The sequence below is a fragment of the Bufo bufo genome, chromosome 9 (genome assembly GCF_905171765.1).
Source record: "Bufo bufo chromosome 9, aBufBuf1.1, whole genome shotgun sequence".
Lineage (NCBI taxonomy): Eukaryota > Metazoa > Chordata > Amphibia > Anura > Bufonidae > Bufo > Bufo bufo.
Window position 1 is genome coordinate 12,435,635 of NC_053397.1, and position 12,582 is coordinate 12,448,216.

Consider the following 12,582-nt stretch of genomic DNA (forward strand, 5'->3'; position numbering starts at 1 on the left):
ATCCAGAGAAAGTCTGTGCTGTATTGGACTGGGATCGACCCGAAAATCTGAAGGCTCTTATGCGGTTTTTGGGGTTCACCAACTATTACCGAAAATGTATTCAGAACTATTTGACAATAGTAAATCCCTTAACTGACATGACTAAGAAAGGGACAGATGTTTCAGTGTGGTCTGATTCGGCGTTGCGAGCCTATTCTGCGATTAAGGAATGCTTCTCTTTCGCCCCTATATTGGTGCAGCTGGATGGATCACAACCTTTCATTGTGGAAGTGGACGCGTCCGAGGTGGGGGTAGGAGCAGTTTTATCGCAGGGCCCGTCACCTGGTAAATGGCATCCATGTGCCTTCTTCTCTGAAAAACTCTCTTCCGCAGAGAGAAATTATGATGTGGGGAACAGAAAGTTACTGGCCATTAAGTTGGCTTTTGAGGAATGGCGTCATTGGTTGGAAGGGGCGATTCATCCGATCACGGTGTTCACTGATCACAAAAACCTGGCTTACCTGGAGTCGGCTAAACGACTGAACCCGAGGCCGGCCAGATGGTCTTTGTTTTTCACCAGATTCAATTTCACTGCAACTTATCATCCTGGGATTAAGAACGTCAAGGCAGATGCCTTGTCGCATAGTTTTCCTGGAGGTGGTGATTTTGAAAATCCGAGTCCGGTACTGTCGGAGGGGTGGTGATATCTGCTCTTCACCCTGACCTAGAGGTGAAGATGTTAGAGGCTCAGGGAGACTCACCAGATTCTTTTCCCTCTGGGAAACAGTTTGTGCCATTGGAATTGCGTCACAAGGTGTTTGAGGAACATCACTGTACAGTTCTTACGGGACAACATAAATAATCGTAGTCAGGAGTCCACTGGTAAGTCGCTGTTTTTTGGGGCATATGGGTTTCACCCGCAGTTTGGCACATTTTCTGGTTCTGATACTTCTGGTATCTCTGAGGAGGAACGTTTTTCGTCATCATTGTCATCTATATGGCGGAAAATTCAAGATAACTTGATGAATATGGGCAACAAGTATAAACGTGTGGCTGACAGGTAACGTATGAAAGGTCCAGACCTAAGAGTGGGTGATTCTTTGCTGTTCACAAGAAATATTAAGTTGAAGGTACCTACTTGGAAGTTGGGTCCAAGGTTTATTGGTCCATTTAAGTTCCCCGCCATTATTAATCCTGCAGCTTTTTGTCTTGAACTTCCTCAGGCACTGAAAATTCGTAATGTGTTTCATAAATCTTTGTTGAAGAGATATGTTGAACCTTTAGAGTTGTCCCCCTTGCCACCCGCTCCTGTCATGGTGGACGGTAGTTTGGAATTTCAGATCGCCAAGATAATCGACTCTTGAGTTCTCCATAGATCTCTTCAGTATCTTGTTCACTAGAAGGGTTATGGACCAGAGGAGAGGATGTGGGTACCGGCATCTGACGTGAATGCCAGTCGTTTGGTAAAAGCTTTTCACAGGTCTCATCCAGATAAGGTCGGTCCTGGGTGTCCGTGGACGTTCCCGTGACAGAAGATCGGTGAGACTGGCAACACATGGTTTGATCTGACATGTTTTCCGTATGGATTAAATGACGTCTGTGTTGTTTCTGCTGCTCGCCGCACCTTCTTTCCCCAGGTGTGGCTATTGGGTTAATTTAACCTTCTCTATTTATAGTTGCTTTTCCCACAATGCTGTGCGGTTTATAGCTTCTGTTTGGACCTTTTGGATAAATTGTGGTTGGATCTCTGCTGAGTTCCTGCTGCTTCCATTGCTCCTTTTGAAGTTAAGTCTTTCCTTTCCCTTTTGTATTTTGTTTGGGTTTTGTGTGTTGCATTTCCCTATTGTTTGTATTAGGCCTGAAGGAGACTCCTGTTCGTTCTTCGAACATGTAGTCTCATCCCTGCCATTAGTACCAGAGTCTTATAGGGCTAGATAGGACTCTAGGTATTCCTGCGTATGAACTCGCCTACCTTTTGGGGTCTGGTAATCAGGGCTGTGGAGTCGGTAGATAAATGTTCCGACTCCGACTCCTCAGTTTTATGTACTTCCGACTCCGACTCCTCTGTATTAATATGCGAATGTATTTTATACATTCCTTGAGGGAACGAAACGCAACCTACCATTTATTCTAAAACATGATTTTCCTAGGAGAATCCCATAGTCATGTTTAAAGTTTAAGCTAACAATCAGAGTTTACAAGTTTTTATAGCCTTAGCTAAATGACAGCAGTTTTTCCAATGGTTTACAGCTTCAGTCTTGAACTATTGGCCCTCCATTCCCTTCACTTATACAAGTGTCTCACTCTCTAGTCCTGCAAAAAACATATTTATTTAATCCCTTATCAGTGAGAGGCTAGGTTACACATGGACGCTGCGTTCCCTGTAAAAGCAGAACACAACACTATGGAAAGTATTGCAGCTCCTAATTGTGCGTTGCGTGCCATATAGTGAAGCACATGAAAAGCATGCTTCACGGTCACTTAACGTGTTCGTTTTGCGGTTACGTGAGGCACTGCATGCATTGGTCTTTATTCTTACAGTAGAGAAGTCATTAATTATAACTTTTTGTGAATTGGGACATTTAAACTTGCTTTTTTTTTTTTTATTCCAATCTAAATTTAGTCGGAGTCGGTGCATTGTTTGCCGACTCCGACTCCAGGTACCCAAAATTTCCCCCGACTCCTCGACTCCGACTCCACAGCCCTGCTGGTAATACTGGTAGTCAGTTAGGGTTTTCGCTAGGAGGTGTCCTATTTTCTTTTCCTAGTTCTCAGGCCTGATTCCCTGTTCGCCCCTTCCCTCCTATGCTCGGTGTGGTGTTTCCCTCCCACACCGAAGCGTGACACGGTCATCTAATAAACCTTGAAGGTCATTTATGAAACTGGTGTATAGTAGAACTGGCTTAGTTGCCCATAGCAACCAATCAGATTCCACTATATATTTTTCACAGCTCCTGTGGAAAATGAAAGGTGGAATCTGATTGGTTGCTATGGGCAGCTAAGCCAGTTCTACTTTACACCAGTTTGATAAATCTCCCCCCTTATCTCTAAACTTCTAAAGGTCATAAACACTTATTTAAGCCACATTCTTATCGGTAAGAAAATAATTGATCTATCGTGAGCGTTTGAGGTCAGAGATAAGTAACTGTCAGCTGACCTGCCTGACGGAACAGAATGGAAACTCCAAGGCTGCACAGAGACGGTGGTTTAACATTTTTTTATTAATCTAATGGAAAAAAAATATTTTTAGCTCAAAATGAGTACATGGCAATAATAAAAAAAATTCCCCCAAAAGGTATACATTTTAGTGATCGGGGTCCCTTGGATTGGGCAAAACGGGTACGCACAATGGAATCGCCCATTTACTAATACCCCCATGTCTCCCATTACAGGTGAACCACGTCCGCACACGAGATTTTGACTGTTGCCTGGCGGTGCCTCTCTTGTCCGATGCTGGCGACAGGTTAGACCTGGTCATCAGCCGCAAGCCTCTGTCCAGTGGGGTTCGAGAGGAGATCCTTAAACACCCCACTAGTTTAGAATCCAAGACGAGCACAAAGACCCTCTGAGGAGCCTAAAGTGTGACTTTTTCCCCAACCTAGAAGAAGCGGCCATTGAGAAAATGCGGCAACCCCTTTACGTCAAGGGACAGGTTGGCGACTGTCTCATTCTGACAGTTTTCAGCACTTTTTCCTGTTTTTTTTCTTTACTTTGGCGTATTCGCTAGGATGTCGGCGTCCTTGTGGTTGGAGATTCATCCCTCTCTCATGGTGCTATCAGTTGTATTATTTGACTCTATACCTCATGTTAGTGATGACAAGAATCGTCTCGAAAGATCCTGGAAACGATTCTTCTTGTGGTTTGTGTAATGTACGTGATGCGGTTGCTGATATATTAGGTGACCCGCCCCCTCCCACACACACATTTATCGTATTTTCAACACTGACGCACTTTATATTCCCCTCACCCTCCACAAAGTAGATTAGACACTATTCCTCAAGATGACCACCTCGAGAGCCTGAAATGTTCCCCTATTACTTCACCTATACTTTATTCACAATGGACGGCTGACACGAAACTACAACTCCCAGCACGAAGAGCCACAGGTTGCTAATGTCATTTTTTATTTTTACCCACAATGCACTTCAAGGGCCACACCCCAGCGCCTTACTTGGCGCTGTGAGACCACGCGCACTTCTTCCGTGAGAATAGTATTATACTGTGTTTAGCACTTTCCCCGCGTCGCCCTATGTTATCGCACCTCACTGCCATTTTGTGTTTCTTCAAGGAACCAATCAGAGCTCAGCCTGAACTGAAACGCAGGCTCTGATTGGCTGCCACAGACAATGACACCCTTTTGTTGATAATGGAGTCCACTAGTCATAAGCGTGAATAGGATTTTTTTTTATTTTTTACACATTGAGCAGCTGCACTGCCGACCACAAGAAAAGAAAGCGATGTTCTTGGAGCACAGTATGTTTTATAATGTAGCATGCCGCCATCTTAATGGCGTTTATACCTGATGGCGCCATTTTACTGCCAGAGCCACAGCAGATAAGCCTGATGCTTAGAAAATACATGGGAAACGACTGTCAATGGCCCAGACTGGGCTGCAGGTGAGGGGTTGCCCATAGCAACCAATCATAATGCGGCTTTCAGTGCAGGTTAGGACTTAAAAGCTGTGATCTGATAGGTTGCTATGGGCACCGCTGCCCTGCCACTGGTTTCTAGGTGCGGCCTAGTCTGTGGAGCAGCCATTTCACAAGTTTCTGGCCTACAATGACAAATTCTGAGGTACCTTAGCGACCATTTTTTTTTATTTTATGCTAATAATGACGGATTTCACTCAGTGAAATTTAAGGCAAATGATTGCATAAGAATTGTGAGGCATTAAATTTACCTCAAGATGGCTTCCACAACCTCTGATGGTGGCCAGAGAAATATGATATTCTTTCAAATTTGTTTTGGCATAGTCTCCATACTGCAGTTTTGATATTAAGATGACATTAAAAAGCACCGATCTCAGACTGTTGCATAAACTACAACTCTCAGCATGCACCAACAGCTGCAGAATGCTGGGAGGTGTAGTTTTGTAACAACCGGACAGGCACAGGTTAGGGACCACTGATACATCAGCTGACAAGATGGCTGCCAAGTACCTACCTAGTACTTTCTGTCTATCCAGGTAAGTGACTGTATTTCAGATCTGTAGGCTAAAATGGCTGCCTCTTGATGTTTACTGATCCCCTCGCACCCCAGTGTTCATTAGGGCCAGTATCTCCGTGGTTGCGGATGCAGCGAACGCTCCCCACAGCCGCCACGCTGTCTTCATTTCGCCATACATTTTGTGCCATAGCAGGGACTGAAGGTATTTTTATATGCAATATTTGTGGGTACAGAGGCCCCCAATCTTTGGGTTTTCACACGATGCATTTAAACAGAAGGCTTTAACAATCCCTCTACTCTTTTTTCCTATGCATTTTCAATGATCTCGTCCAGTTTCCCGCGTTACCAGAGGAGTATTTTTATCCGTATGAGTAAAACGTAACTTGTACAGTATTTTTCTACAGATTTAGGTATTCTTATGTATTCAGGAAAGCACAAACCGCAAAGCTGACAGGAGCCAGAACTTTTATTTTATTCCTGTTCCGGGCACATTTGTAAATATTTTTTTTTCTGTATTTAAAAAAGTGCAAAAAATGGGAATATTGTGGACAGATGGGTTTTTAATAATAAAATATGGAATTTTACACGCGTGGCGCGGTTTATTTTCTGAACATCTCCTTACAGAACCTTGGTCTAAGGCAAAATGGAAGATCATGATGTCACCCCACCATTGCATCTAATTATTATTGACGGGGGTTGCATTGTGACGAGCAACACGACTGTTGCAAAAATCCTGCGCTGTCTGTGATTAGGCTGTATTGTTATAAAAGTGAAATGGTCGTGTAGCCACCAGTCGCAGAGTAGTGTGAAGCTTAGTGGCGTGGGACATGTGTCACCATCTAGTGTCATACAGACATGAATAACCTAGCTTTAGGTTAGGGTTACGTGGGCCAAAAATGTGTGTGATTTGTCTGCATCCTGCTGTCTTGCGACTGTTCTTAGGCCCCTTTGACACGGGCGAGATTTCCGCGCGGGTGCGATGCGTGAGGTGAACGCATTGCACCTGGACTGAATCCGGACCCATTCACTTCTATTGGGCTGTGCACATGATAAAACGATGATAATCACGCGCGTGATAAAAATTTGACTGTGGTACCCAGACCCGAACTTCTTCACAGAAGTTCAGGTTTGGGTTCAAGGTTGTGTAGATTGTATTATTTTCCCTTATAACATGGTTATAAGGGAAAATAATAGCATTCTGAATACAGAATGCATAGTACAATAGGGCTGGAGGGGTTAAAAAAAAAAAATAATAATAATTTAACTCGCCTTAATCCACTTGTTCTCGCAGCCCGGCTTCTCTTCTGTCTTTATCTTTGCTGTGCACAGGAAAAAGACCTGTGGTGATGTCACTGCGGTCATCACATGGTCCGTCACATGATCCATCACCATGGTAAAAGATCATGTGATGGACCATGCGATGAGCGCAGTAATGTCATCAAAGGTCCTATTCCTGTGCACAGCAAAGATGAAGACAGAAGAGAAGCCAGGCTGCGCGAGCAAGTGGATTAAGGCCTCATGCACACGCTCTCGGCCGCGGAACACGGCCGTGTGCATGAGGCCTAAGACGAGGCCTAAAATTTTAACCCCTCCAGCCCTATTGTACTATGCATTCTGTATTAAGAACGCTATTATTTTCCCTTATAACCATGTTATAAGGGAAAATAATACAATCTTCACAGAAGTTTGGGTTAGGTGTTGTGTAGAAGTTCGGGTCTGGGTACCAAACATGGCAATTTTTCTCACGCGCGTGCAAAACGCATTACAATGTTTTGCACTCGCGCTGAAAAATTGCGCATTTTCCCCAACGCACCCGCATCTTATCCGGGCCAAAAACATGACGCCCGTGTGAAAGAGGCCTTAGAGGTTCAATTCCCAAAATATCACAGACCCGTTCCATCGCTGGGTTCCATCAATGTCAACATCCGATTTGACATCACCAAAGCCAATCACAGGCCACAGCAGTGTACGGCTCCCCTTGTGTCATGTGACCATTTGTCATTGCCCATGTGATTGGCTGCAGCAATGTCATCGGTGGAGCCCATCAGAGCATCGACGGCAGGAGCAGAAGGACTGTTGAGCCGGCATTAGGAAGCAGGTAATTCATCTTCCCTTTACAGATCCAGGGGGAGAGGGGGGTTGCCAAATCCCCCCCCCCCCCCCACCCATTCTTGCACAACCCCTTTAAGCTGAGATCTATGCTGCTATAGTTGACTGAAACTTGTGACTGCAGATCCAGCAGGTTTGGATTGTTTGCGACTGTCGTGTTACATAGTGATGATCATTAGATGCAGTGCGACATTGCACTCTTCATATTGTGCAATAACAATTATTTTTTTCCTTACTGTTTTAGGTTAAAGGGGTTCTCCGGGCTTTTAGTATTGATGATCTATCATCGGGATAGGTCCTCAATATCAGATCGGCGGGGGTCCAACGCTCAGCTGTATGAGGAGACTGTGCGCAGTGCCATCTCTCCCTTCCTGCTCGCTGCTGTATGTCTATGGAACAGAAGCAGCAGACAGGCAAACAGACGCCGCGTGCACACTGCGCACGCCGTCTCCTTATACAGCTGATCGGCAGAGGTGTCGGACCCCAGCCGATTAATCATATTAATGACTGATCCTGAGGATAGGTCATCAATAGTAAAAGCCCAGACGACCCCTTTATTTCATGTACTTTTCAACATACATGTCTGGTTGCCCTTGGAAACAGACAGCCGTTCAGCTCCACCCCCGGTTACATAATAAGAGGTAAGTTTTTTTGTCACATGTCTGTCGTCTTGGTTATCCAATTTCTAAAAACAGCCCCCCCCCATGTGCCGGACCCCTCTCGGGTAATATACTTACCCCACTCCCTGCGGCGTTCCAAGTCCCTGCACCACCGCTTCTCCCTGTACACTGATGAAAACATCCGGTGTCAGGGGGGATGCAGCCAATGGCAGGCGGGGACTGGGAGGAGCCTCCCTAGCGTCATCCGCGATGCTACAGAGGCTCGTCCCTGTCTGCCATTGGCTGCTCCCCTTCCCCCCGACACAGGATGTTTTCATCAGTGTACAGGGAGAAGCGGCAGTGAGGGGAGCGGGGTAAGTATATTACTTGTGAGGGGCCCGGCCCATGGGGGGGGGCTGTTTGAGAAATTGGATAACCCCCACAATGCACGGATATGGTAAGAGATAAACTTATCTTTTAGGTGCAAATGGTGAAGAAATTGTAAAGAAATTAAAGGGAATGTGTCATCAGAAAATGACCTATTGTTTAAAGGGATTCTGTCAGCCAGATTTTACCTACAGAGCTTTTCATATCATCATATCAGTCTCCTCGATCTAGATAAAATGAAACTAGTCTTACCCCGCATGTCTTTTCATTTAATTTTATTCATATGGTAATTACCTTCATAAGGAGCTGTCCCTCCGGCCGTTGGAGCATAGCGCCGCCGTTAATTATTCACCCCTCTCCTCTTTTTTTTCCCCCAGTGCGCTGTAATGTCGTGCATGCGCCCTTGATGCACACGTCCGGGCCCGCGCGGTGTCCTGGCAGCAGCCTCATCTGGCGCATGTGCGATTCCCCTGCATGAGGCTGCTGCCAGGACACCGTGCGGGCCCGGACGTGTGCATCAAGGGCGCATGCGCGAGATTACGGCACAGTGAATAAATAACAGCGGGGCGGCGCTGGGCTCAAACAGCCGGAAGGACAGCTCCTTGGGCTCCTTATGAAGGTAACTACCATATGAATAAAAGTGATTTTTAGAAAAAATGAAAAGACATGCGGGGGGTAAGTCTAGTTTATTTTTAGACTGATATGATTATATGAAAATCTCTGTAGGTAAAATCTGGCTGACATAATCCCTTTAAAATGACATGTTAAGTTAAAAATATTCTTAAAGAATGTTTGGTGGTTATTTTTCATGTCAATATATTTAAAAAAAAAAAAATAATAATTTAAATCCTGCAGTTTTTGCATCGGCAACTAAGCCTAATAGGCGCCACTTCTTGGTCTGTACTGCAGTTATCTGCTTATGTGTCACTCCAATCCTGCCTGTAATGATATCACCTATGTACAGGGAGAACACCTTTTTTAATATTTTTTTTAAATGTTTTATTGGGTTATCAGTCACTGAAGATGCATTGACTTGTCCAGACAACTTACATGGTCTTGCATCTGTTCCATTCAGATCATGTGAACTGCAAGAAGCGTCTTTTTGGCAGAAATGAGCACTGTGTTACAGGATTAACACTACATTTGCTATGAAATAGCAGTTTTGGTCTATCTTCTCTTGCAGCCCTGCATTATGCCGTTCCTCTGTTATTCCGTCTGGACATACACTGATATTATGATCCCCAGTGGCAGACTGTGTAGGGAGACACCCCCATGGACAAGGGAATGGCAACACCCAGTTTCAAATGATTCATACATTTCCAGGAGGAATAACAGGGAAATGCATCAATGTACATTTCTAAGGGTACTTTCACACTTGCAGCAGAGGAATCCGGCAGGTAGTTAAAACGTATGCCAACTGATTGCATTGCATTATTTTTTTCACTTTTTTTTGGTCTGCGCATGCGCAGACCAGAAGGACGGCTCCGGCATTTTAAATGCCGGATCCAGCACTAATACATTCCTATGGAAAAAAATGCCGGATCCGGCATTCAGGCAAGTGTTCTGTTTTTTTGGCCAGAGATAAAACCGTAGCATGCTGCAGTATTATCTCCGTCCTGAACAGTCAAAAAGACTGAACTGAAGACATCCTGATGCATCCTAATCGGATTGCTCTCCATTCAGAATGCATTGGGATAAAACTGATCAGTTCTTTTCCGGTATTGAGCTCCTAGGACGGAACTCTATGCCGGAAAAGAAAAACGCTAATGTCAAAGTAGCCTGTGAAATTATAATTCTGACGCAAGTATTTACTAAAACAGACCGGTAGGGAGAGGTGACCGCTCCGGAGTCAGTCTATTGCTATGGATGGCGGCTGCGGAGGTCGCGCACTGTAATGAACGTACAGTTTGAGGATTTTAATCAGTTTATTAATGAAGTTAATTACAAAAGCCTCTAAAGTTACAGGATAGAACAGCGAAGTCAGTGGTGCAGTCTATACAGGAAATGCATTCCACCCCTGCCAGCATGGGAGGGGTTAACGCTGAATCTTAGAAGTTTCATTGTCATGTCCTGATATTTGTACGGTAAGATTATTATTTTTTTTGCGTAGCTTTTTTTTTTTTTTTTATAACTTGTAACATGTTGGCTTACTGACCAGTGAAAGTGGAGGGGACGGCCAAACTGGTGCCAGTGCCGTTACTGGAAATGGTTAGACGTGTACAGACAGATATGGGGCCACGGCTCACACTGGTTATCACCCCCTTCCCTAATGGCAGAACCCGCGCCACAAGCGAGTAGCTTGGGGGTGGTTGTGATGTGCAGCAGATAATACATTAGGCCTCTCTGTATAGATTGATCCTCGGTAAACAGAAAACCACTGCAGACCAGGAACGCGCTGACAACCAAAGACCCAGTTGTCAGAGGTGAAAAAAAAATTAAAATCATAATGATGATTTTAGATGAGGCAGATCAGTTGCAAAGATAAACCCATTCATACGTATGGAACTGTTTTTTATTTGCAGAAATTTCTGCAACAAATCTTCCCAGAATGAATGATAGAAAAGACTGGAAGGTGGATGGAAAGGTCTAAGTGCCTGATGACTTAACTAGAAATGTTGAGAGAGTCAGTCAGCTGGTTTACCCATGCTAAACTGCACTAAATAGGGCAGGGATGGCCAACCTGAAGTTCTCCAGATGTTGCAAAACTACAACTCCCAGCATGCCAAAACTGCCTACTGCAGAGGATGGTGGGAGTTCTAGTTTTACAACAGCTTGAGAGCCACAGGTTGGCCATGCCTGCCATAGGGGCTGAGGAAAGCATGACCTTAGAATTGGTTTTTGTGCTGTGGTTTTGATGCCTTCTTGGAGCCACTGAAAGAAAATGCATGTGGTTTTACTGCTGTGTTACCAGCTGATGAGTTTTCAAGTCGTTTTATGTGTGAAATAAATGTGTTTCACCTGCAAAAACCGCAACAAAACCTGCACCCAATTGCACCATCTGAATACACCCTAAGCTGGACCTGTGTCTTTCCCGCAGCTGGAGCAGAGCGGCCTGTAGACCTCTGCTGAGAAGAAAGCATTGTGTACATGGACTGGAGGTAGATACCAGAGATAAAAGATCATTAAAATTGAACTATATAAAAATTCACTGTTTAAAATCTCCTGGTGATGAGTCCGTCTCTGCACAGAGAGATCGTGGGGCTCATTATAAAATTATACAAAATACGCACATGCGCTCACATAATATACAACGTTCTCTACGAGAGCCGACAATCAGAAATCTAGTGCAAATAGACATCTCCATAAACCTGACTCTAAGGAGAGGGTTAGTAAACTTCCGAATGGAGTATGTGAGGGTCGGGTCTGAGGGTGGATGGACACTGGGTCACATCATGGTCTCCACAATGACGTGTGTGGGCTTCATGTGGCCGCTATTTGGGCAGAAAGGTGTAGAACCCTCAGATTCCTTGGCCCAGCGATTCATCTCCCTTGGAGCCTTCACCAACTTAATCCTCTGAAAAGAAGAAGTAGAATGAGACGCTGACACTCGGGGTACAGGATAAGGACACGCTGACACTCGGGGTACAGGATAATGACACGCTGACACTCGGGGTACAGGATAATGACACGCTGACACTCGGGGTACAGGATAATGTCACGCTGACACTCGGGGTACAGGATAATGACACGCTGACACTCGGGGTACAGGATAATGACACGCTGACACTCGGGGTACAGGATAATGACACTCGGGGTACAGGATAATGACACGCTGACACTCGGGGTACAGGATAATGACACGCTGACACTCGGGGTACAGGATAATGACACGCTGACACTCGGGGTACAGGATAATGACACGCTGACACTCGGGGTACAGGATAATGACACGCTGACACTCGGGGTACAGGATAATGACACGCTGACACTCGGGGTACAGGATAATGACACGCTCACACTCGGGGTACAGGATAATGACACTGACACTCGGGGTACAGGATAATGACACTGACACTCGGGGTACAGGATAATGACACGCTGGCACTCGGGGTACAGGATAATGACACGCTGACACTCGGGGTACAGGATAATGACACGCTGACACTCGGGGTACAGGATAATGACACGCTGACACTCGGGGTACAGGATAATGACACTGACACTTGGGGTACAGGATAATGACACGCTGACACTCGGGGTACAGGATAATGACACGCTGACACTCGGGGTACAGGATAATGACACGCTCACACTCGGGGGTACAGGATAATGACACGCTCACACTCGGGGGTACAGGATAATGACACGCTCACACTCGGGGTACAGGATAATGACACGCTGA

At 45.3% G+C, this 12,582-nt stretch overlaps 2 protein-coding genes across 4 annotated transcripts in view; one reads left to right on the forward strand and one right to left on the reverse strand.

The window, feature by feature from the left end:
• The window catches only part of GRIP2 (glutamate receptor interacting protein 2), a 92,393-nt gene extending 86,973 nt beyond the window's left edge, over positions 1-5,420 (forward strand). For all 3 annotated transcript variants that reach the window (XM_040408437.1, XM_040408439.1, XM_040408438.1), the window contains exon 24: positions 3,372-5,420. In XM_040408437.1, the coding sequence (XP_040264371.1) occupies positions 3,372-3,548 (177 nt within the window). In that variant the 3' untranslated portion in view covers positions 3,549-5,420. The remainder of the gene's footprint in view (positions 1-3,371) is intronic.
• Positions 5,421-10,972: 5,552 nt separating this feature from the next.
• The window catches only part of SLC6A6 (solute carrier family 6 member 6), a 35,188-nt gene continuing 33,578 nt past the window's right edge, over positions 10,973-12,582 (reverse strand). Inside the window, exon 14 of the mRNA XM_040408440.1 lies at positions 10,973-11,754. Coding sequence (XP_040264374.1) covers positions 11,626-11,754 — 129 coding nt within the window. The 3' untranslated portion in view covers positions 10,973-11,625. The remainder of the gene's footprint in view (positions 11,755-12,582) is intronic.